The 26626-nt window shown below is 38.1% G+C and overlaps 1 protein-coding gene across 3 annotated transcripts; it reads left to right on the top strand.

Moving 5' to 3' along the window:
- The first annotated feature begins 740 nt into the window (after positions 1–740).
- On the top strand, positions 741–25509 carry LOC6033415 (protein transport protein Sec31A). Of its 3 annotated transcripts, XM_038252196.1 has the most exons (10): positions 741–891; positions 1284–2473; positions 2533–2776; positions 2848–2966; positions 3133–3183; positions 18759–20450; positions 20607–20711; positions 23020–23511; positions 23575–23646; positions 24899–25509. In XM_038252196.1, the coding sequence occupies exons 2-10, from the start codon at positions 1292–1294 to the stop codon at positions 25085–25087; spliced, it is 4146 nt and encodes a 1381-aa protein (XP_038108124.1). In that variant the 5' UTR covers positions 741–891; positions 1284–1291; the 3' UTR covers positions 25088–25509. The 3 variants fall into 3 exon arrangements, with proteins under 3 accessions (XP_038108124.1, XP_038108125.1, XP_038108126.1); XM_038252197.1 differs by lacking the exon at positions 3133–3183; XM_038252198.1 differs by lacking the exon at positions 20607–20711.
- The last annotated feature ends 1117 nt before the right edge of the window (positions 25510–26626 follow it).

Raw genomic sequence — 26626 nt, 5'->3', positions numbered from 1 at the left:
CCAATTCTCATCACTTTTACCGTTTTCCGCTATTAAATCAACATTTTCAGATGTATCAACAATGGAGAGTTACTTGCTCACTTTTATTTGAGCTACACGCAGAAAAATATTTTGTAGAATCAGCCTGTACGAGGTTTGAATCAACAAAATTTTTGTTGAATATAATCAACGCCGATTTTGCGTCGGAACAAACCTTGATTTTCTCAATTCTACAAAAATCTTTTGTTGTTTTGAAAAATTTGCTTTGAAGTTTAGCGTTGATTCAACAAAAATCTTGATTTTCAAATCAACAAAACGTTTTGTTGATTCAAATATGCCCTATTTTTCTGCGTGTATCTATTACTTTGGAACAGTCAAAAACACTTCATGAAAGCTGTAATTCATGATCAAAGTGCTGATAGGCCGATAATATAAATAGGCTGAGAAAGGGTATAGTTCCCCTATATTTTCTTAAAGTTTGCATTTGCGGTTTATAATTTTTACCACGGACGAACGGACATGACACGGGGTTTCAAAAAGTGAAGCAGGTTTTCTTTTACTTCTCCCCCCCATAAATCTCAATGGATTTGTAATGATCATACAGATTTCTGCACTAATTTGTTGCGAACCATAAACTGCACATCCCCCAAAATGTCTGCCGTCCAGTAATCTGGCAGCACTTGCATCTTTTAACAGAACGAAATTTCAACGAAATGTTTACGTTTTTTGCACGAAACCCTTTTGACAGCCGGCCGCCGCGTCGGCAAAGCAGCGCCCGCGATCTGCTTTATCAGCCACGTTGGAACGTCTGACGGATCGACCGAAAAATTAGTTGCATCGTCGCCAGGTTTAATTAAAAAAGTGGAATTTGGTGTGATTTTGGTGCGCTTTTACGGGAAATTGTTTGCAAAGGTGCGTTATTGAGTGCGGGGGAAGTTGGATTTGGTGTTGGTTTGTGGAAATTCGGTTGGGGGATGCGATTTTTTGGGAAAAATAGTTGGGTCGATTTTGTTGTCATTTTTTCGCCATATCATCAGTTTTCAGAATTGGGGCTCGGCTTCCTTCGATTAAATTTTTGATTTTTTGTTCTATTTTTAGTAAAGTTTGATTGTTTACTTTAGTTTGACTGTGCTCAATGTTTTGAGATTCATTTCTGTTAACTTATTGGAAAATTTAAATCTGATTCTTTCTGTAACTTTTCAACACCAAAATAACTTGAAAATAAGAAGAATAGCTAATGATGATAAGCCGGCGCCTTATCTTGTTTTGGGACGAAACTAATTTCAACTCTTTCTCCTCTGCAGCCAACAAGATGAAAGTGAAGGAGCTGCAGAAGATGGTCAACGTGGCCTGGTCGCCGGTCCAGCAGGACCCGATAATGTTGGCGGCGGGCACGGCGGCCCAGCAGTTGGACGCCACGTTCAGCACGGCGGCCGCATTGGAGCTGTACTCGATAAATCTGGAAGATCCGAGCTACGATCTGAAGCTGCTGGGAAGTCAGACGAGTGCGCACCGGTTCCACAAGGTCGTGTGGAGTCCGTTGGACTTTGGTACGGCCGCGAACCCGAACGGGGTCATCGTGGGGGGATGTGAAGGTGGCGTCATTCAGGTTTACAGCGCTTCAAAGTTGTTGGCCGGGGAAAATGCGCTGATGGCCCAGCAGGACAAGCACAACGGAGCGGTGCGCAGTATGGACTACAACCCGTACCAGAACAAACTGTTGGCATCGGGAGCGTCGGAGTCGGAAATTTTCATCTGGGATCTGAACAACACGGCGGCGCCGATGAGCCCAGGAACGAAGGTGCAACCGTTTGAAGATGTCCAGGGTCTCGCGTGGAATCGACAGGTCCAGCACATCCTGGCCTCCGTCTTCAGCTCGCGTTGTGTTATCTGGGATCTGCGCAAGAACGAACCCATCATCAAACTGACCGACACCCAATCGCGGATTCGTTGGCGCGCCGTCCAGTGGCACCCGGAAGTGGCCACCCAGCTGTGGGTCGCCAGCGAGGAAGATCAAGCGCCCTCCGTTCAATTGTGGGATCTCCGCTACGCGACCGCCCCCACCAAAACCTTCCACATCCACCAGCGAGGTGTCCTCGGATTGACCTGGTGCCCGAAGGACTTCGACCTGGTCGCGTCCTGCGGCAAGGACAACAAAATCTACTGCTGGAACCAAAACTCTGAAGAGCAAAACGGGGAAATCCTCTCGGAGCTCGCGACCACCAACCAGTGGAACTTCGACGTGGCCTGGTGCCCCCGCAACCCGGCCCTCATCGCCGGTTCCTGCTTCGACGGCAACGTAACCGTTTACTCGATCAACGGCGGAGCGCACGCCCAGGTCCAAACCGTAAACAAAATCGCCGATTCGTTTCCTGGAATGGACAGCATCGGGCACGAGCCGGTCCATCCGTTCGCAGGACAGCCGCAGCCGACCTGTAACGATCTTAAGCGACCGCCCAAGTGGTTGAAGCGACCAGCGGGAGCGTGCTTTGGGGTGAGTCGCCACCATAAACTTCCGCAAAAACAAAACCTAACAATTTCATCCCCTTCCAGTTTGGCGGCAAGCTGGTCACGTTCAACGGAACGAGCCGCACCGTCACCGTCAACCAGGTCGTAACGGATCGCGAGCTGATCGAGCGCTCGAACCGGCTCGAGCAGGTGCTGGCCGAGGGTAACTTTGGCGAGTACTGCCGCCAGAAGGCGGACCAAACCGCCGACCAGCACTCGCGCTTCCTGTGGTACTTCCTGAAGGCCAACTTTGAGGAGAACCCGCAGGCCGAGATGCTCAACTTGTTGGGTGAGATCGCGAGAAATTTTCAAATTTTGAAAAAAAAACTTATGGACTGTTTTATTTTTTTATTTTTTTAGGGTACCACACCGAAGATATTGCAAACAAGTTTAAAAAGTACACCGAAAGCGGCAAAGAGCCGGAGGCGCCGGCGGATCCCGTGGAAGGACTAACCGACCAGATGGCTGGATTGAGCCGGGTGAGTAACCGTTTGTAAATCTCATAAAAAACGTTAAGTTAAAAATTGGCTAGTTTGGTTCTTTGCAAAATTTAGTATTGTTTTACGCGTTGTTTCCGCTGCTAAACACCTTCTTTTATTGCCCATTTCGCGTACGATCTCTTGTCAAAATAACACTCACATTTAGAATAACTCCACCGAGACGGATCCCACCACCGACGATAGCACCGATCTCTCGGTAAGATGAAAGACGACAACATCTGTTTGTTCGATTCTCCGCCCTCAGTTGTACTTCTTACGATGTTGTTATTTCTCCCTCCTCCCCCTTTATTGCCTTTCCGTAGAATTGTTTTTGTTGTTGATCGTTGGTTTGGATTTCGTTCCTTGATGGTTAGATTGTGTAGCGTTGAGATATGCTTTTAGTTCTAGATAGATGATGATGTCTCGGCAGGGTGGCTACTCGGCTTGAAAACAAAAAAATAACGATATTATTTTTCCTAACTAACTTTCCTCCAAAAATTTACGTAAGTTTTCATAAAGTTGAACTGAAGAAAAGGGAAGGTAAAAGGAAAAAAAAACCTTTAATAATTCAAACTTTAAAAAAGCTTTAAAAATATGTTAAAGAGAGGAAGAGATTTTTTATTTTCCTCATCATTTTTATAGACCAATTTATATAATTGTAAAGTGAAAAAAAGAGGAACAGAAAAGAACATAAAAAAAGAAGAAACAAAAATAAACAAGATGGGATAATGAAGAGAGGAAAAACTTTAATAAAGGAAAGACACGGTATTAGAAAAAAACAAGGTAAATTAGTGAAAATAAATAGAACAGAAAGGGACAAAGAAAACTAGACGAGACGCAGATAGACAGAAGATAAAATTTCAAGAAAGATAGAAAAAGGACCGAGAGGAATAGAAAAATTAAAAGGGATTCAAAGAGAGACGAGAAAAAGAGAAAGAGAAAATGGAGGAATAAAAAAGCATTGATGTAAATAATAAAGTTCTGGAGTTTTTTTTTTTTTTTTTTGAAAAGGTCCAATAAACCAAATGACCTTTTTTTGCTTTTTGGGTGTTTTTCAAACCGCCTTGGGTATTAAAAAACACCCAAAAAGCAAATACTGAAAATTTGGTTTATTGGACCTTAAAAAAAATCCCTTGAGTTGAATAATGCACCCGAAAGAAGAAAGAAAGAGAAAACAGAGCAAAATAAAATGTTTCTGTTAAGTAGGCGACGATAACAAAAATATATGAAGTGTGCAAATATTCACGAAAAAAAGGGATAACACAAAGGTGACATGGAGAAAAGAGAGAGAGAGAAAAGGGAGAGAGAGAAAAGGGAGAGAGAGAAAAGAGAGAGGGAGAAAAGAGAGAGAGAGAAAAGGGAGAGAGAGAAAAGAGAGAGGGAGAAAAGAGAGAGAGAGAAAAGAGAGAGAGAAAAGAGAGAGAGAGAAAATAGAGAGAGAAAATAGAGAGAGAGAAGAGAGAGAGAGATAGAAAGAAAAGAGAAAGAAAAGAGAGAGAGAGAGAGAGAGAAGAGAAAGAGAAAGAAGAGAGATAATAAAAAAGAAAAAGAGAGAAAAAAAGAGAAAGAGTGAAAAAACGAGGGAGAGTGAAAAAACGAGAAAGAGTGAAAAAACGAGAAAGAGTGAAAAAACGAGAAAGAGTGAAAAAACGAGAAAGAGTGAAAAAACGAGAAAGAGTGAAAAAACGAGAAAGAGTGAAAAAACGAGAAAGAGTGAAAAAACGAGAAAGAGTGAAAAAACGAGAAAGAGTGAAAAAACGAGAAAGAGTGAAAAAAGAGAGATAGAGAAAAGAGAGATAGAGAAGAGAGAGATAGAGAAGAGAGAGATAGAGAAGAGAGAGATAGAGAAGAGAGAGATAGAGAAGAGAGAGATAGAGAAGAGAGAGATAGAGAAGAGAGAGATAGAGAAGAGAGAGATAGAGAAGAGAGAGATAGAGAAAAGAGAGATAGAGAAAAGAGAGATAGAGAAAAGAGAGATAGAGAAAAGAGAGATAGAGAAAAGAGAGATAGAGAAAAGAGAGATAGAGAAAAGAGAGATAGAGAAAAGAGAGATAGAGAAAAGAGAGATAGAGAAAAGAGAGATAGAGAAAAGAGAGATAGAGAAAAGAGAGATAGGGAAAAGAAAGATAGGGAAAAGAGAGATAGAGAAAAGAGAGATAGAGAAAAGAGAGATAGGGAAAAGAGAGATAGAGATAAGAGAGATAGAGAAAAGAGAGATAGAGAAAAGAGAGATAGAGAAAAGAGAGATAGAGAAAAGAGAGATAGAGAAAAGAGAGATAGAGAAAAGAGAGATAGAGAAAAGAGAGATAGAGAAAAGAGAGATAGAGAAAAGAGAGATAGAGAAAAGAGAGATAGAGAAAAGAGAGATAGATAGATAGATAGATAGATAGATAGATAGATAGATAGATAGATAGATAGATAGATAGATAGATAGATAGATAGATAGATAGATAGATAGATAGATAGATAGATAGATAGATAGATAGATAGATAGATAGATAGATAGATAGATAGATAGATAGATAGATAGATAGATAGATAGATAGATAGATAGATAGATAGATAGATAGATAGATAGATAGATAGATAGATAGATAGATAGATAGATAGATAGATAGATAGATAGATAGATAGATAGATAGATAGATAGATAGATAGATAGATAGATAGATAGATAGATAGATAGATAGATAGATAGATAGATAGATAGATAGATAGATAGATAGATAGATAGATAGATAGATAGATAGATAGATAGATAGATAGATAGATAGATAGATAGATAGATAGATAGATAGATAGATAGATAGATAGATAGATAGATAGATAGATAGATAGATAGATAGATAGATAGATAGATAGATAGATAGATAGATAGATAGATAGATAGATAGATAGATAGATAGATAGATAGATAGATAGATAGATAGATAGATAGATAGATAGATAGATAGATAGATAGATAGATAGATAGATAGATAGATAGATAGATAGATAGATAGATAGATAGATAGATAGATAGATAGATAGATAGATAGATAGATAGATAGATAGATAGATAGATAGATAGATAGATAGATAGATAGATAGATAGATAGATAGATAGATAGATAGATAGATAGATAGATAGATAGATAGATAGATAGATAGATAGATAGATAGATAGATAGATATAGATAGATAGATAGATAGATAGATAGATAGATAGATAGATAGATAGATAGATAGATAGATAGATAGATAGATAGATAGATAGATAGATAGATAGATAGATAGATAGATAGATAGATAGATAGATAGATAGATAGATAGATAGATAGATAGATAGATAGATAGATAGATAGATAGATAGATAGATAGATAGATAGATAGATAGATAGATAGATAGATAGATAGATAGATAGATAGATAGATAGATAGATAGATAGATAGATAGATAGATAGATAGATAGATAGATAGATAGATAGATAGATAGATAGATAGATAGATAGATAGATAGATAGATAGATAGATAGATAGATAGATAGATAGATAGATAGATAGATAGATAGATAGATAGATAGATAGATAGATAGATAGATAGATAGATAGATAGATAGATAGATAGATAGATAGATAGATAGATAGATAGATAGATAGATAGATAGATAGATAGATAGATAGATAGATAGATAGATAGATAGATAGATAGATAGATAGATAGATAGATAGATAGATAGATAGATAGATAGATAGATAGATAGATAGATAGATAGATAGATAGATAGATAGATAGATAGATAGATAGATAGATAGATAGATAGATAGATAGATAGATAGATAGATAGATAGATAGATAGATAGATAGATAGATAGATAGATAGATAGATAGATAGATAGATAGATAGATAGATAGATAGATAGATAGATAGATAGATAGATAGATAGATAGATAGATAGATAGATAGATAGATAGATAGATAGATAGATAGATAGATAGATAGATAGATAGATAGATAGATAGATAGATAGATAGATAGATAGATAGATAGATAGATAGATAGATAGATAGATAGATAGATAGATAGATAGATAGATAGATAGATAGATAGATAGATAGATAGATAGATAGATAGATAGATAGATAGATAGATAGATAGATAGATAGATAGATAGATAGATAGATAGATAGATAGATAGATAGATAGATAGATAGATAGATAGATAGATAGATAGATAGATAGATAGATAGATAGATAGATAGATAGATAGATAGATAGATAGATAGATAGATAGATAGATAGATAGATAGATAGATAGATAGATAGATAGATAGATAGATAGATAGATAGATAGATAGATAGATAGATAGATAGATAGATAGATAGATAGATAGATAGATAGATAGATAGATAGATAGATAGATAGATAGATAGATAGATAGATAGATAGATAGATAGATAGATAGATAGATAGATAGATAGATAGATAGATAGATAGATAGATAGATAGATAGATAGATAGATAGATAGATAGATAGATAGATAGATAGATAGATAGATAGATAGATAGATAGATAGATAGATAGATAGATAGATAGATAGATAGATAGATAGATAGATAGATAGATAGATAGATAGATAGATAGATAGATAGATAGATAGATAGATAGATAGATAGATAGATAGATAGATAGATAGATAGATAGATAGATAGATAGATAGATAGATAGATAGATAGATAGATAGATAGATAGATAGATAGATAGATAGATAGATAGATAGATAGATAGATAGATAGATAGATAGATAGATAGATAGATAGATAGATAGATAGATAGATAGATAGATAGATAGATAGATAGATAGATAGATAGATAGATAGATAGATAGATAGATAGATAGATAGATAGATAGATAGATAGATAGATAGATAGATAGATAGATAGATAGATAGATAGATAGATAGATAGATAGATAGATAGATAGATAGATAGATAGATAGATAGATAGATAGATAGATAGATAGATAGATAGATAGATAGATAGATAGATAGATAGATAGATAGATAGATAGATAGATAGATAGATAGATAGATAGATAGAGAGAGAGAGAGAGAGAGAGAGAGAGAAAGAGATAAAAGAGAGATTAAACAGAGTAAGAGACTCAAAGATAGAGCAAGAATTTAAAATACAGTGGACTCTCTGGCAGTCGATCTTCTCGATATCAATATTGCTCCAGCTGTCTATACATTTTTCAGTCCCTTCAATTTAAATAGATTGCTTTAATTTTTCGTTCTATAATTTGATGACTCCCGCTCTCGACGGTCCCTTCAATATTGACAACGAGAGAGTCCACTGTGTAATACGGAGAGAATGGGAGAAACTAAAACAAAGAGAAAAAATCTCAAGAGAGAAAAACTAAAAGAAAGAGAATCTCAAACAGAGAAAGAGTAAAAGTCGACAGGCCGATAGACGGAAGATAAACGAGATAAAAAATGGGGCAATAGAGAGATAGAGAAGCTTAACAACATGGAGACAAAAAAATGAGAAAGAAATAAGTATGAAGGAGAATGTGTGAGAGAATAGAAGAGAAAAAAGTAGCAGGGAAAATGAAATGAGATTGGAAAAGAGAAGAGAGAAAGAGATAAAATATAGAATAGAGAAATAGAAGATAGATAGATTAGAATTAGGTTTTACGCCGACTCGATTTGGAGGTTAAAAGGAGTGCACTGTTTACATGGACTTAGCACAGTTCGATGCGGTCGTCGATTTTGTTCGGGGAAATTCGTCGACAATCGACGAAGACCATATAAACAGTGCACACGAGCTGTCAAATGACGTCACGGCGTAAAACCTAATTGCATGAACGATGGTTTCAAATGCTTGCAAAAATACACGAAAAGAACACAAACAGGACACGTAAATGACATAAATAAAGGAAATCGACAATAATTTGAAACAGCTTTGAGAGAAAAAAAATAACATTTTTCTCTGAATTCTTTCTCCAATGTGTGTTAAAAAAAAATCAGTGTTTATGTCGATAATTGTCTGCTTCGTGCACGTTGTTTAACCTAGGAAAAAATACAGAAAGTAAACAAAGAGAAGAGAGTTAATAGCGAAAAAGAAGAGATATAAAAAAGCGAAGAGAAATAGAGATGAGAGGTGGAAAAAGACACCAGAAATAGAGAAAAGAAATGAGTCAAGAAGAGAAACAGAGAGAAGAGAAGAGAAATACAGAGAAGAGAAGAGAAATAGAGAGAAGAGAAGAGAAATAGAGAGAAGAGAAGAGAAATAGAGAGAAAAGCAATAGAGAGTAGAGAATAGAAATAGAGAGAAGATAAGAGCAATACAAGGAAGAGAAGAGAAGAGAGAAGGAGTAAGAAATAGAGAAAGAGACATAAAGAGAAGAGTTAACATTTTATCACCCTTATTTGTAATCCTCTTACAGCTAAACAGGTAAACAAGATGAAATCTGAAGTTTTTTTTTGAAAAGGTCCAATAAACCAAATTTCTAATTTTTGCTTTTTGGGTGTTTTTGAAACCGCCTTGAGTCAGGGGTATTAAAAAACACAAAAGCAAAAACTGAAAATTTGGTTTATTGGACTTAAAACAGAAAAAAACTCCAGAAATGCTTCTTAAAACTCATGATTTCGTGATAGAAAATACTTGGTGGGACATTTAGTCGTAGTAGTTCAACGACGGGACAAACAGACTTTTTGTTGTTTTCAATGATTTTCTGAACAAAGTACTAGGTTTTATGTGTTTTTTTCTGAAAATATACGTAAAATTAAGCTTAAAAATGATAAAAAGTCAGAATCGTCCAAAAATGACATGGGACAATTATGCGTAGAACGGCAGTCTTGTTACAAAAAGAACGATATACGTCTTCGGTTCGTTTAATAGAGCCACAATAACACTGGAACGCCCAACGAATGTCCAACTTACACGGACGCCCAAGCCTCTAAAACATGTTGGAACGGTAAATTCCACTCGCTGATTCTCGGGAATAACGTGATCAATCGGGACGATTCTTGTTTCTGTATTCTAGATAATCCTAAAACTTTGCAGAACTCAATTTTATCTAATATTCAATTTTTGCGATAAAAAATCATCGTTCCAACTTTATTTTTCAAGCGTGAAAAAAAATTCGCTAAAAATTCCGCGGAGGAAGTCGTTTAAAAACAAGTTAAAACGATGTTTTCGGTCCAACCCCTCAAGGAAGTTGGAATGTTAAAAGGTGTTCACGTCGATTCTGGAGAAATACAGTTAAAATAAAAGAGAGCTGTCGAAGGAAAAAGAGGTTTGGACAGAAAAAGAGATACAGTCATCCCACATATTCGGAACAGTTTCCAGATCGGCCAATGTTCAAAAAATCATAGCAAATCGATAATTGAACTTAATGATTCGCTTTTACCTTCATTTGAAAGCTTTTCTTGCGGTCTTTCGAATGCTGTATCGAACATCTGCAAATTTTAACTTTTATATGAAGTTTTTGAAGAATTACTTTGACCCTTGAAATCCACAAATTCGGAACACTTTTTTCTTACGAATGTAAACAAACTTTGGATCTCTCCAGGAGTACATATTTGTAACAAAATAATGACTTCACACACTGCAACCAGTGAAACTCAAGCTAAGTGATGTTTTATCCATGGTTTGATAACTTTTTTTTTGCTAAAATATCAGTAAAATTCAGGTGTTCCACAATAGTGGGAGGCACAATAACATTCCACAATTATGAAATAGGCCATTTGGAGGCAGTGTTTTGCTGCTCTGGACAAAATAGTCTTGGAATGATGTTTTTTGTTCAAAAAGTTCTACTTTTACTAGTGAAATAGCAAGATAATGTTCAAATGAAGGTTCTAAAAATAGTAAAGTCGACAGAAAAGCTACTTTTGGCATGCTATTGACAAATTATCATAAAAGTGTTCCGAATTTGTGGGTGTTCCGAATATGTGGGATGACTGTACAGTAAAAATGTAAGTGTGAGGAAAACAACTTTAAAAGTTGAATTTATATAAAAAAGTACATGAAAAACAGCCAAGTCCAAATAATGATTAAGTTAAAAAAAGAAAAAGAAAAAGATAATGAGAAAGCATAAGCATAAGCATAAGCATAAGCATAAGCATAGGTGCCCACCCGCAGTTGCTACTCCGTTATTGACCAGGACCTCCAGAAGTTACATCCACGAGCCGTGGAAGATGAGTGGGAGCTATCTTTCCTCGCTTCGCAACTTCTCAAAGGCCCCTATCATGCTGATCAATACCGGCGCCGGCTACGACCAGTGGTAATTTCACGGGGAAGTGGATGGGAATGTTAGTCCGATACTTGAGTGATAGAGACCGCCCAATCGACTGCTTCTCCGACAAAGTATCACATGAGTTTTGAGGGGGTTAGTAGATGGGTATAAGGTCAGGATTCACGAGTGGCAGTGATGTGACCATGAGCATTTTGTTTATCGGTTGAAATTTTAAATCTTAGGCAGCCGGCTGCGGAAAGATAGATAATTGATTATTAAAAAAGTTTTTTTTTATCGAACGCGTGCCAGCCGAGCAGTAGTGCTATGAGCTGGACTTATCAGTATATTTTTACTGTTTTTACAATTTAGATAACGCGAGCAAATTTCAAAGCTAGTAAATAAATGACGCTTTACTCTTCATAAAATTGATAATTTAATGAGTTTATACTAAAACTGTCAGTTAGAATACATTTTTACGATCATTTACGACGAAAATTATCACAAAAAACAGTACTGCGCGTCCCCAGAAGCACCGCACTTATGATGGCATTGTTCAATTATTATGACCAATCACCCCATGCACACAAACAGTGACACAAAAGAGACGAAAATTATCACGAAAAAACAGGACTGCGCGTCCCTAGAAGCACTACCCTTATGATCAAAAAGAAAAAGATAATGAGAAAAAAAAGAAACTGAAAATCTGAATGTAATAATCAAATTCTATCCGGCTTTTTAGGCGAAAATGGCGTTCGAATGGTGAACGCCAGAAATGTCAAAATCACTCAGTGGTACCAACATTACGGAAAAAGTGTCATGACCAGTGCTGTTAAACGTTAATTAACGTTAACGCGTCCGTTAATCGTTAAAATTAACGAGAACGCGAACGGAGCCTACGTTGATCTTAACGAGAACGCGAACGGAACACGTTAATTAACGCCGTTAATTAACGTCGTTAATTAACGCGTTAATCCTTCTGAGGCCCCGACTTTGAAGGCCTGTATCTCCCAAACGGTAACATCTAGCGGGTTACTTCCAGTTGCATTTTACGGGCATTAACTGTGACTATGAGTTCCCGGTGAGGTTATTTGTCCAAAGTTACCACCGGTTCCGGCAACCCGGAACATCCGTCAAGCATATTTTTTTAAAGCTTTTTTCATTCAATCGACATTTGAGCCAATGTTATGAAACGTTGTTTGCAGTACATAGGTACACTGACTACCTTGGGCAGTTCAGGGCATCTGTGGCCACTCCGGAACCGATTCCATGGTACCATGCAAATGGTTCCGATGATTGTGATGTTCAAAAGTCGACATGTTGCTTATCAAATTTAGTCAAATGAAAATCATTAATAATCTATTATAATGCCGGTGCCCTTTGACCCGATCGGACCAATCCGGAACCGGTTACCGGTGACCGGAGGAAGTGTAGTGAGTATAGGAAAAGTCCTTTCATGCGACATATCTAAGGCTACCAACTGTACGGATTTTTTCCTTACCATACGGATTTTCGACCCTCTTCGCGGATTTTAAACAGGCCGGAATTTTTGTAGGGAATTTTTCGCATACTACGGATTTGTACGGAATTTTAACAACTTTTTAAACATTGGATTGCTTTTTTTATTTGGTCAAAGCTTTTGTTAACTAGACATTTTTATTTTTATTTTACTGTGAGTTTGATTTGAAAAGGGAGAGTTTTCCGGGTTTTCCTCAATTTAAACTTGATTATCGATAAGTCTGGAGTTTTTTTAAAAGGTCCTATAAACTATTGTCTTTCATATGTTGATAGGACCTTTTAAAAAAATCTCGAATTGGTCTTTTAGAAATTCCTTACTAAATATATTTATCCATTAAAAGATCCAAAGGCCATCTAAAACTTGTGAAAACCTTTGAAGATTTGAATTAACAAATCTAGAGTTTTTTAAAGGTCCTGTAAACTGTTGTGTTTCACATGTTATAGGACCTTTTCAATATTTTTTTGGATATGTGTTCGTGAAAACACTTAGAACGATTTTATTCGTTAAAGCAAACTTGACATTTCGTAAACTTTTAAACTTTTAACAAAAAAAAATAAGCACATAATGTGTTGATTCAAATCACGGTTTATTGTATGAATACTTTTAAACGTGCAAGTCATAAGCACTCTGATAGCATTTTGTGAAATTTTTTAGCTGTAAAAACGACACAGTTTTAAATTTTAATTTCTCATATTTAATTTAATTTAATTTAGGGTATATGACCCTATTTTGGGGGTGGGTCTCGTGGCGCAGGGGTAGCGGCTTCGGCTGCCGATCCCGATGATGCTATGAGACGCGGGTTCGATTCCCGCCTTATCCACTGAGCTTCTATCGGATGGTGAAGTAAAACGTCGGTCCCGGTTTCTCCTGTCTCGTCAGAGGCGCTGGAGCAGAAATCCCACGTTAGAGGAAGGCCATGCCCCGGGGGGCGTAGTGCCAATAGTTTCGTTTTTTTTTTTTTTTCGACCCTATTTTGGACCTACTATGCAAAGCGTCAACATATTTCGCATAGTTCTCAGGAACGGTCTAATTAATTTGGCTCGTTTCAGGATTATTTTGTGCCTTAATTTATGCTTAACAAAGTGTACTATTGAAAATTTAAAATAATTTAACCATTCCATTGTAATAAGCATTTCAAGTAAAACATTTTTTGGATGCTTTTTGGACTTATTGAATGTATTTTGGAGACATCGCTGAACCTATTTTGGACCCACACTCTGATTGGTTGAAATTTGGACAACTCGAATTGCGGCGTGCGGCGGCAACACGCACACTTACAAAAACTCGGTTTGATAAACCAAAGGGCCTATCCACGATTATTAAAATATTTATTTCAGAAATTAAACAATTATGATGAAACAATGGATTTGAATTTGAAAACGTGTTTTAATCATATTGAATGGAAACTCACGCATCTTTAGCAGGTCTCTGTCCAATTTACAATTTGCATATTCTTACGACCCAATTGTTCAAGCATTAGAACATAAAAGACAACCCGTTATTACTCGCAATAAAAACACCTTATCTTAAAATTAAATGAATGACACAGATACATAACAAGTTACAATGAAAAATGGTTCTAAATTTTACGCAGAGCTTATATGTTCAAATATTATTAAACAATCAAGAAATTTTAAATGGAGATTATAGCTTGTAACTTGGTGTGAAACTTTCTCATCTGTCATGTTAAACTTTACAGTTGCTTTACAGTTGCTTGACAAAAAGTTTAACTACATGTTGCACTTAAAAACAATGCAATATTTGAAAAAAATCTTTGTTTGAATACCAGGATGCCTTTGATAGTCATAGTTTGTCTTGTTAAAAGCAGATTTGAGGTTTTCAAACATTATTTTTACTTCGAACTTACCATCACTTAGGTTGCTGATATAATTTTTAAGAAAATCATTAATGTCAAAAAACGAAACTATTGGCACTACGCCCCCCGGGGCATGGCCTTCCCTCTAACGTGGGATTTCTGCTCCAGCGCCTCTGACGAGACAGGAGAAACCGGGACCGACGTTTTACTTCACCATTCGATAGAAGCTCAGTGGATAAGGCGGGAATCGAACCCGCGTCTCATAGCATCATCGGAATCGGCAGCTGAAGCCGCTACCCCTGCGCCACGAGACCCACATCATTAATGTCAATACTTAGTTAATTATGTTTATAAGCTTTTTAATATAATACATATAAATTTTGGATAATATTGTTAAAAATTCAGAACTTTGCCTGAAATTTGTTGAAACTAGTTTTGTTTATTAAATTATGGATTAATATCACATGTATAACTGAATTTAAAGAATGAATCAAAAGTTTTCACATTTTATATGAAATTTGTTTTACTGGAAATGCCTTTAAATTATGAGATTTTTTTAAATTATGTTTAAAAAAAAATAATAATATTTAATAATATTTATATTACTTATTTTACCTTTTCCTAGTAGAAGATTGTCCGAAGAATCCGAAAATGCATTCCGTTTTACGATTCAAAATCATGTTCATTGAAAAAATCATGACACGTTGAGAAGATGAAAATAATGCTATTTATCAACATTTTCTTAGTTATAGTTAACTAACTTTTTAAACTTTTCAAAATTTCATAAAAAGTTTTTCATGAGGTACTTTGAGCACTTCTTTACCACGGTCAGTATGATTCCATACCATTCCGTACGTATTTAATTTTTACTCTTCATTTTGCGGAAAAATATCAAACCTATCAAAGTCACCCCGGCTATATATCTCAAATCATAATATTCATAATGTTAACATCGCATTAACCTCTTATGCTTATTTTTTTCGAAGATTTTTATTTTTCTAGCTGGTTTAATTGTGTTTCTAACATGATTGACACGGTTAAATTTAAAAGTGTAATATATTCAAGGGGTTGGAAACTCTTAGAGCTATAATTATTACGTTAACCAGTATATCAAAATATATGTTAGTATACTTATTATTTCCTTTGCATATCGCCAGTATACTTACCAATATACTGAGAGTATTTTAATATACTAACAGTTTATTGCTTTTAGGTTAGTATACTAACAAGTATACTGGAATATCGTTAGTATACTCAGTATTCCTAAGTTATATTAGAGTTTCCAGCCCCTTGAATATATTATAAACCAACGCTGCCAATTGTGAAAAATATCGTTATACCTGTATTTTTAAAAATTATATATAGATAAATATGCAAAAATCAGATAAAACTTACAAAAATATATTTTCCATATGTGTATTTCTCTGATTAGTTTGCAATACGTCTTAAAAGCCATCACGATTTCCGACACATATTTGATTTTTTTTTCTGAACCAAACCAAATTTTGTTTGTTTTCCAGTAAATAGCATTTAAAAGACGTGCAGATGATAATTCAAAGCATTTTTATTTATAATTCGTAAATTGATCGAGAACTAATCGAAAAATTGATTTGTTTAAAACTAGCGCTTAGGATCTTTTTAAAACTAACTCAAGATTTTTTTAAATTTAATTCATACGACTTTTTCAAAACCACTCGTAAGCGATGTTGACAACTCCTGTCACGGTGACAGCTGACGATTTACTGACTAGACCCTTTAGGTTTTTCAATCGTTTCCCCTTCAATTCCAACATGGTAGCCAGTTTGCATTTTTTGAAGCAAAAATTAAAAATATATGCGGCTAAATGGGTGATGATGATGTTAATACAAAAATAAATCAACATCAGTTTAAATTTTGGGATACTTTGCAATCGGTCGTAACAATCATCTGAATCTCTAGCATCAATTTGCATTTTTATCGTTTAAAAAACATATTTTCATTGTTTCTGTTAATCATTTGCTTATTAAAGCTTAGATTTCATTCAAATATTTACAGTAAAGAAATTCAATTCAAAATATTAAATTAAAAATTCAATCAATTTCAATGAAATATCGAAATAAATTGATAAACAAAACTGGCAACACCTTGTTATGCATGTGTTGGTGATAGCCTTGAACCGACGGCAAAGTAGCTCCAAAAACTGATCCAACGCGGCTGATTTGAAAAATATTTTGAAATGAGTTTTTTCGATAATAGAATAGTTATTTCAATGGTTTAGTGACGGAAAACAAGAAAGAATTAAATAAACAACAGATACATTGCTCGGAAAGCGGACGAAATTGCTTGGTGTCAGTGCAAAACAGAAAAAATCATCAAGGTGTCGCGAGCCAAATCTGATAAGCAACGAGGCCGGAATTTTTGGACCTAATCGATGTGCTAGGAAAATGAAAGGAAGTTCGAATGGCGTTGGAAAAAGTGGCTGAAAAAGCGGAAATAATCCAAAATGTTAACATTTTTGGAAGAGGTAGGATACAAAACGATCCTGCCTACAATTTCTGTTGGTTGGATTCAGTGAATTCGTATTTCAAAAGCCTGAACTACCTCGATTAATGAAAATAGGTCCAAAATAGGTACTAGGTCCAAAATAGGGTCAAATACCCTATATAAATAATTCCTTGACAGTTTTTGTTATACCATGCTGTCATATTGGCATAGTGTACGGATTTTTGCTCAGCAAGAGTTGGTAGCCTTAGACATATCAAACTTCATGAAATTGAAAATTATAACCAATGAAGGCCAAACTGACGTCAACAGGGTTGATCCTTCCGGAATTGGCCATTGGAGGCCACAGTGCTTCCCCCATCGCAGGTACATCGCACGCCTGCTACCAGCAAACCTTATGGAGCCAAAAAATAAAATGATATTTATTTGGACTGCTCGCTCTGTGTTACTTTGTGGCTATACACTTGTATTGGTTGGCTGGTTTTAAAATCATTGACAGAACATTCGGAAGTGGTTCCGTAACGCAATCTAGGAGGCCTTGAACTAAAAATCAGGCAAATTTGACAATTGACGTAATAAACAGCAACTACTGGCTCTTTGATTGGGTTTCCATGGTAACCGGCGAGATGAGAGTGTCAAACCTAAACAATTTAGCTGGCTACTTGGCCTACTTGGATGCAGTGCAATGGGACTCCAACTGCGTACCATCTTGTATCCTACAAACTGCAAGCGCACTGGAGTTTAAAGGCTGGTCAACCGGAACCAATACAAAAGTGTAAGTGTATATTTCCTGAATAAAATAAAAAATCTACATATTGAATCATAAGGCATCGACATGCATCTGAGTGGACATAATTTTCAATTTCATGAAGTTTGATATGTCGCATGAAAGGACTTTTCCTATACTCACTACACTTCCTCCGGTCTCCGGTAACCGGTTCCGGAGTGGTCCGATCGGGTCAAAGGACACCGGCATGATAATAGCTGATTAATGAGTTTCATTCCACTAAATTTGATAAGCAACATGTCGACTTTTGAATATCACAATCATCGGAACCATTTGCGTGGTACCATGGAATCGGTTCCGGAGTGGCCACAGATGACCTGAACTGACCCAAGGTAGTCAGTGTACCTATGTACTACAAACAACGTTTCATAACATTGGCTCAAATGTCGATTGAATGAAAAAAACGGATGTTCCGGGTTGCCGGAACCGGTGGTAACTTTGGACAAATAACCTCACCGGGAACTCATAGTCACAGTTAATGCCCGTAAAATGCAACTGGAAGTAACCCGCTAGATGTTACCGTTTGGGAGATACAGGCCTTCAAAGTCGGGGCCTCAGAAGGATTAACGCGTTAATTAACGACGTTAATTAACGGCGTTAATTAACGTGTTCCGTTCGCGTTCTCGTTAAGATCAACGTAGGCTCCGTTCGCGTTCACGTTTAGGTTAACTTTTAACGATTCCGTTAAGTTAAACGTCGTTAATTTAAACGTTTAACAGCACTGGTCATGACAGCCAAATTTTTTCTAATGTTGGTGCTACTGCGCGATTTTGACATTTCGGACATTCAACATTCGAACGCCATCTTCGCAAAAAAATCTGGATATAAACAAAAGTAGAGAAAATGCCATGCCATGTAGAGATGAATTCATAAAAAAACAGCCAAACCGGTTGCCATCCTGCTTAAATTTACACTATTTTATCAATCCCAATAAAACTAATTCCATTCTTTTCCCCCCAACCCCATCTCAGACCCTGGACAACAACGCCGTGTTCGACGCGATCGCCGCCGGCAACAAACTGCTCAACGATCAGCACCAGGATGCTGCAGCCAACATCTCGGGAAGCGAAAAGCCCAGCGACAACATTCCGTACCGCATCCGGACGGGCACCGACACGGAGGGGCTGATTTGCGAGGCGCTGCTTACGAAGAACTTGGAGGCGGCTGTGGAACTGTGCATGGAGGCCGGGAAGACGACGGAAGCGCTGATCTTGGCGATGAACGGAGGTTCGGAGCTGTTGGCGCGAGTTCAGTACCGGTTTTTGAAGAATAGTGACAGCTATTTGGCGAACATTATTTCGGCGTTGGTGACGGAGGATTGGAGTGGGGTCGTGACGCAGTGTACGATCGACTCGTGGAAGGAGGCGCTGGTTGCGGCGTTGACGCACTGTCAGGGTCAGTTGCCGCTGCTTTGTGAACGGTTGGGGGAGCGGCTGCAGATTGAGGCTGGCGGGGATGTGGAGTTGGCGAGGAATGCGATTTTGTGCTATGTTTGTGCGGGGAGTACGGAGCGGTTGGTGGAGGCTTGGAATCTGCAGAAGCCGAACGGGTCGTTTGGAGATTTTGTGAACGGGGAGCCGGATAAGAATAACAACAGCAATCGGGACTTGCAGGAGTTGGTGGAGGTCGCGATGTTGCTGCAGAAGGCGCTGGAGAGGCAGGGTAGGGCTACGAATGTTACTGGGAAGTTGGCGGATTTGTTGTCGCAGTACGCGAGTTTGTTGGCGGCGCAGGGTTCGCTGAACTCGGCGTTGACCTATGTTGGTAATTCAACTGACCCGGAGATGGAGGAACTGCGGGAGCGATTATACTATGCACTTGGACATAAGACTGCGGCGCCTGTTCAGCAGCCTCAGCAGAATAGCTACTACCAGAATGGACCACGAGGATCAATCCCGAATCAACAGCAACCTCCGTCGTTCAACAACCCGATGTTCCCCACAATTGGACAAGCCGCCAAGGTCAAGGCCTGGCAGTCGCAGAACAACGCACCGCAAATCGCTCCAACTCCCCCGGTTCCAACAATCCCACAACCTTCAATGAATCAACAACCTTCCTGGAACACCTCGCCCTTCCAGGGCGGACTTCCTCCCCAGCAGCAGCAGCAACAACCGGCCGTAACTCCCTTCAACCCTGGCCCACCACCTCCCGCTTCAACGCCCTTCACCGCGGCCAAACCTCCGCTGGATCAACCTGCCCGACCTGGATCAGGAGCCTCCCAAACCGGTGGTTCCTCCCTCGGCCGAGCCAAGTACGTCCTAGACCCATCGGTCACCTCCGGCTCCAACTACGGCGGCTACCCGGCCAACGTGTTCCAACCCCCGGTCCAGCAGCAACCCCCGCCCGTCGTCAACCAATTCAACCAGTTCAACACGCAACCAATCGCCCAACAACCGACCATGTTCAACCCTGGCCAACCCCAACAACCCGCGTCCAACAACAACTTCAAGCCGTTCACCCCGGCTCCGCTAGTGCAAGCCGGCTCACCCTACCTTCCCGGAGTGTCCCCGCTGGACGTTTCGCAACCGCAGCAGCAGCAGCAGCAACACATGCAACCCAACTTCCAGCCGCCTCCTCCGCCGATGGGCAACATCCAGAAGAACCCGACGCCACCGCCCGGCTGGAACGACCCACCCGCGCTCAACTCCAGCAAGCGAACGCAGGTTAGTGCAAAATTTTTCCCCCTTGACATCGGCTCTTGAACCTCTCTCAACTGTAAAAACTTCCCTTTATTTCTCTCCCCTTCTCTGTGTCTCTTTTTCACCCTCTTTTTTGAACATTTTGTGTTTCATTCACACACATCCACACAAACTCTTTAGTTTGGCGAACAGTACGAAATGTCGGCGGTCCATGCGGGGACGCGCCGCTGGCGAAAGATCATCGATTCTAACGACCACCAGCACTCGAATCGGTCCTCGCCGCAGGTTAGAGGAGAGATGTCGATCTTGAACGAATTTTACTACCTTTCCTTCAACAGTTTTGATTTTGTTTTATTAAAACTTTAATCATTTTCATGTTGTTTTAACGCTCATTATAGTTCAATATGTTTAATTTTGTTGTTTTGAAATTTATTTACACGGCTTGTTTTCCATCAACTTTTTAGAGTTACATAATACATCGATTTGAACTCACAAGACACTCCAAATTCGATAATATGTTTAAACGTTTGAAATATTACTAACAACTTATTGCTTTGCATTCAAGACCTTGACATTGACTCACATTCTCGAACTATCGTCAATGTTTCTATTTTGTATAAAAAACGCATTCTTAACAAAAAATGTTAGAGTTCATTGAAAAATCGTTTAAAAATTATTTGCATTGGATGAAAATAGGACCCAATCTTAATCTCGCAAAAAAAGTGCTTTTCGTCTGATTGGTTATACAATTTCAACTTAGAACTCAACAAATCGTTAAAAAAATCAAAATTTGTGGCATGACACTTCATAAAAGTACGAATATAGTTCGTAACTACCCTACAACTCCACCTTTGATCTGAAAAATCGCCAAAAATATTTTTTTGCATCCTGCTTTTTTGCATTTTAGCATTGCATTGAGCGGATCGCAGACTAGATTTAATCCTGTATCGCTCCCATCTCCACCGCGCACCAGGGACAAGAAAATAATAATAAAAAAAACGGGAAATGCTGATGGTTCACTTTTTTAAAGGGATAAGGGAAAATCTCCACGGAATCTGGAATCTCCACGCGTCTCGCTTGAAATTAAACTCTTTTTGGGAAATGAAATGCAAACTTTTCAACTTTATTGTTTCTCTCCAGCCGTATTTCCCCGTAACAGGCGCTCACATGTAACAATCACAATCAATTATAAAATACAATTATTCTGCAAAATACCGTTTTTTAAACTATTTATTTTTAAAATTTGTAATATGAAAATCAAACAACGGAAAATGTTGTATAAAGTGTAACGTGTGAATTTTCACAAAAGACATTGAAAATTATGCACATACGGAAATAAAATATGCTCAACCTCACGAATACGGAAAAAATAAAATAAAAATAAAGTAAGCATAGGTAAGAGTCGTCGGCCACCAACGGCGCCCGCCATGTAGATTGCGGATGGATGGGGCGGTTAGTAAGCACAGGTTGCTACCAAAGGTGGGTTCTGTACGATATCCACACCCTCACGTGTGCCGGAAAAACTACTTCTACATGGGATTTTGTTAGTAGACAAGGGTATTGGTCAGGGTTCATCATAGAAGATAGAAGATGTGACCCAAAAATCAATATGTCTTGTTTACAGGGTGATGTATTATTCTCAATTCTTTTATTTGCTGTTAAGTTTAATAAATAGTTAAAATCTTAGACAGCCGGCTGTGGAATGATATAACCAAAATAATATGAAATTATTGGGACAGATTTTAAATTCCGGTTTATATATTTGAACAGTTAATAGACTAAAACTAGATGATTGACCATTAAGCTTCATGCTATGAAGAGAATCGCGTTAAATAAATACTTGTCGTCGTGCCTCCCGAGCTACGATGCTAGAGGAAGGTCTTGTCATGTTATTGAGGAGGTTAAAATTATTTTCTAGATATAAGGGAAAATAACCTAAACACACGCTGAAAAATAAGGAATATTTGCCTCAACACAACGTTTTGTTGAATCAAAAAATCAAGATTTTTGTCGGATCAACGCTCAAAGCTACTTTTTCAAAACAATGAAAGACTTTTGTAGAATTGAGAAAATCCAGATTTGTTTCAACGCAATTATATTCAACAAAAAAATTTGTTGATTCCATTCTCGTACAGGCTGATCGTACAAAATATTTGACTGAGATTAGCTGTATCAGCATTCGGCATGTGCAAAGTCTAATACAAGTTATACTTTCCCGTAATTTCGCTACCGGTTAGCGGGTATTGGATTGGAAACACACATAGGCCGATCGTACACAATATTTTTCTTTTACTTCAGAATTCTAGAGTAAATTTTCAAAACAACCTGAGTCATTTTAATGTAATTCTGCGTTCAACAAAAATAACTTTTTGCAGCGCGAAACAGCAAACATGCAAAAATGTACGGGAATGCTATGAATAATAACTATGTTTGTTTACTCTTGTCAACCTTAATGCTTTCTGTTTTATGTATTTTTATACAATTTGTTTGTTTCTTGTTCGCTTTCCTAATCTCGCAATGATTCGTTTCTGAGACCCGAGCAAAGTTATAGACTTAAAAATTTCTCACATTTTTTCTATCTCTTTCCCAACAGCCCAAACCCGAAATCACCCCGGTGGCCCCGATCACCGCCCCCTTGCCAGGAGGCTTCCCCACCGGCCAGCAAAACAACGGTTACCCGGACCCGAACAGCAACTACATGCCTGGTCAGTACTTACCCCCGGGTGGAATGCAGATGCCCCCACAACAGCAGCAACAAACCCAACCCCCAAGCATATTCAACCCCGCGGCCATGGGACAACCACAGCAGCAGCAGCAGCAGATTCCCGGTGCTATAAATTATCAGAATTTCCAGCAGACCTTGCCCCAGCAACAGCAGCAGCAGCAGATGTCAGTGCCCCAGCAGAACAACTTCAACGCCACCAACTTCCGGCAACAGCCGGGCGGTGGTCAGCAGAACACGCAAGCTGCTCCGCCAGTGCCGGAACCTCCCAAGCAGAAGGCACCGATCCCGGAGGAGTACGTCTTCCTGCAGACAGTATTCGAGGAGCTGAAGAAGCACTGCATTGCGGCGGCCGCGAATCCGGTATGGATGAATTTGTTTGGTGATGAAGTTTTGGTTGAATTTACCCGTTTTTCTTCATTGTAGCAAACGAAGCGAAAGTTGGAAGACGTTTCCAAGCGGCTAGAGGTTTTGTACGATCTGCTGCGGGAACATAGGGTAAGTTGGTCAACGTTTACAACTGATCAGATCTATGGAAACTCAACTCAACTCAATTTCATGATCGTCCAGACGATCAATCGCAAGCACAATGTCTTGGTCCTGCTATCAAATATACGCGCAACATGATGTTCTTACCGATTCTGAGAGATAAAAACTGTCCAATGGCAATGCTATCACCGTGGGAAGGTGCTGAACTCCAAGCAATCCAAAGTTAAATAGTTGGTGAAATTGCTGTTGACCGTCGATGAGTCACTTCAGAGAGAAAGACTACGTCATCAGTTTCATGGTCGGCCAGACGATCAATCGCAAGCACAATGTTTTGATCCAGCTATCAAATATTCGAGCAACATCAAGTCCTAACTAATTCCGGGAGAAGAAAACTGTTTAATGACAATACTATCACCGGGGGAAGACGCCGAACTCCAAGCAATTCAATTTAAAACATTTTGCGAAATGTCTGTTGACCGTCGCTGAGTCCCTTCAGCGAGAAAGACTACGTCATCAGTTTCATGGTCGGTCAGACTATCAATCGCAAGCAGCTGTCAAATACACGAGCAACATGAAGTTCTTACTGAGATAAAAACTGTCCAATGGCAATGCTATCACCGTGGGAAGGTGCTGAACTCCAAGCAATCCAAAATAAAATAGTTGGTGAAATTGCTGTTGACCGTCGCTGAGTCACTTCAGAGAGAAAGACTACGTCATCAGTTTAATGGTCGGCCAGAAGATCAATCACAAGAACAATGTCTTGATCCAGCTATTAAATATTCGAGCAACATGAAGTTTTTACTGATTCTGGGAGATAAAAAACTGTCCAATGGCAATGCTATCACCTTGGGAAGGCGCTAAACTCCGAGCAATTCTAATTAAAACAGTTTGCGAGCAACATGTGAAATTACTGTTGACCGTCGATTTGTCACTTCAGAGAGAAAGACTACGTAATCAGGTGTGCTGGTTGCTTTCATAAGTCAGTTTTAGATGCCCGATTCTGAAGACGAATCACCAAATCAATAGAGCGAATACGCAATTACGGTTCAAAATCAAAAAAAGTGTCACTTCTTGCCACAGAACTGCGCACACTCAACATTCTAGGTACTTGAAGTTCACGTCTGTGTTCGGAAAGTGCCATTTTGAAGGTACAATTTACAAACATGCAAAAATTGAGTTGCGTTTTAGGATTTTCTTTAGTGAACTGCTGTTTGACGTGAAAAACACAATAATAACCGATCTCACTAAATTAATTTCACAGCTCTCGCAGAACACGCTCGGCTCGCTCGGCCAGCTGGTGCAGCTGATCCAGGCCGGCGACTACGCGAACGGCATCGGGCTGCACACGCAGATGGTGTCGGGGCCGGACTTTGCCCAGATCGCCAGCTTCATGCCCGGTATTAAGGTGCTGCTGCAGTCGGCGATGCAGTTGCAGGTGTACTTGCGATAAGTCCGCGTGGGGAGTAGCAGTAGCAGATGGGTAGTAAACTATTGTAGGCAAGAATATAATTCTAATATAGGCAAAATAATATCTGACATTATATTATATATGTGCTGTACGATTGAACACGAACGAAAGAGAACGTTAAGCAAAGAGCGACTGCATTTAACCTTGTTTCCCTACTTCAAACGATTAATTTCTGTTGTCTGTTTAGTTTATGTTGAAATCATCTTCCGTTCTTACTTAGCGAGGCTGTTCATCACTACAGTATCGTTTTTGGTTGTTTCCGATAGTTTTGCCGATAAAACCGATTCAATAGATTCTATTTATATGTCTTTGTCGTTCCCCGAGTAATACTTTATTTACAATGTATTATTTTAAGCTACATGTATCGCGAAAATTAAACGTATATACTTTACACACTAACCTTCACAAAATGTTTCATTTAAATTAAGAAAGAATTCCCATTCTGCAGCCATTAACGTGATATCAACCCTTAACATAAAAGGGTCCTGATTTTCTGTTCAAAGCGCCCAACCAATCGTGAGTTAACACGATTCGTAACTTTTTTTTTTCCATGGAAGTTGTAATTGGTTCGGGGGCAGAATGGCCCTCCATTTAGTTCAAGCTCTGAAATGGATTTGACACATTCTCCAGACTGGTATACCACTGGGATAATTTTAAAATTGTATTTTAATGATAAAATTTGGCTGTGTTTTTACTTACATTTCCTATATGTTTTGTAAAAATATGTCTGCAGTAATTTTTGTAATGTCCCAGACTATGCCTCTACGCATTTTTAAACAAATTAAACGACTATGGCATTGGTCTATAGCAGAAAATGTGAAAAACAAGCAAACAAATTAAAAGTGGCTGTAAAAACGTGAAAAAACTAAAAAGGCAAAAGATAATGGTAGGACGTGGTCGAACAAGCCTAGTAATATCAAAAACAAACATAAACAAAACATGATAAATGCAAATGAAAATCCTAAAAATGCAACAAGAGAAGTAAAGTTTGTTGTAGAAGAGATTTCCAAAAAAGGGTCCACGTGGTTTAGGGGCCATCCACAAACCACGTGGACACTTTTTTTGGTAGTCTCACCCCCGCCCTCGAGGACAATTGGAGCCTAACATTTCAAAAGGGCACATAACTTTTGTAAACAATTGTGTATCCCTTTCACTCAAATGACAGTTTACATAAGGTGTGAAAGGGACACACTCTTGGTTAAAAAAGTAAAGCCAAATTTGAAGTTCAAATAAGCTTGCGGGCCAAATGTATTTTTTTTTTTCAAGATGAAATAACGTTCTTTTAGTATAAAAGACAAAAAATACATTTGTCATTTGAAGTTATATGAAATCTTCTGTAAATTTTTTATCATTTTCGTCAAACAAAAATAAAATCTGGAATTTTGTTTGAATAGGTCCAATAAATTAAGTTTCCAGTTTTTGCATTTTGGGTATTTTCGAAACCGCCTTGAGTCAGGGGTATTAAAAAATCAAAAAGCAAAAATTGAAAATTTGGATTTTTGGACCTTTAAAAAAAACTCA

The sequence above is a fragment of the Culex quinquefasciatus genome, chromosome 2, assembly GCF_015732765.1.
Source record: "Culex quinquefasciatus strain JHB chromosome 2, VPISU_Cqui_1.0_pri_paternal, whole genome shotgun sequence".
Classification (NCBI taxonomy): domain Eukaryota; kingdom Metazoa; phylum Arthropoda; class Insecta; order Diptera; family Culicidae; genus Culex; species Culex quinquefasciatus.
Note: the sequence above shows the minus strand (reverse complement) of the source record. Positions and strands in the feature narration are given on the sequence as shown.

Excerpts from the sequence above, each read along its gene's own strand:
- LOC6033415 (XM_038252196.1), top strand. The coding sequence starts at position 1,292 with ATGAAAGTGAAGGAGCTGCAGAAGATGGTCAACGTGGCCTGGTCGCCG. Across the intron at positions 2,474-2,532 it reads CAGCGGGAGCGTGCTTTGGG|TTTGGCGGCAAGCTGGTCAC; the intron begins GTGAGTCGCCAC and ends ATCCCCTTCCAG. Across the intron at positions 2,777-2,847 it reads CGAGATGCTCAACTTGTTGG|GGTACCACACCGAAGATATT; the intron begins GTGAGATCGCGA and ends TTATTTTTTTAG.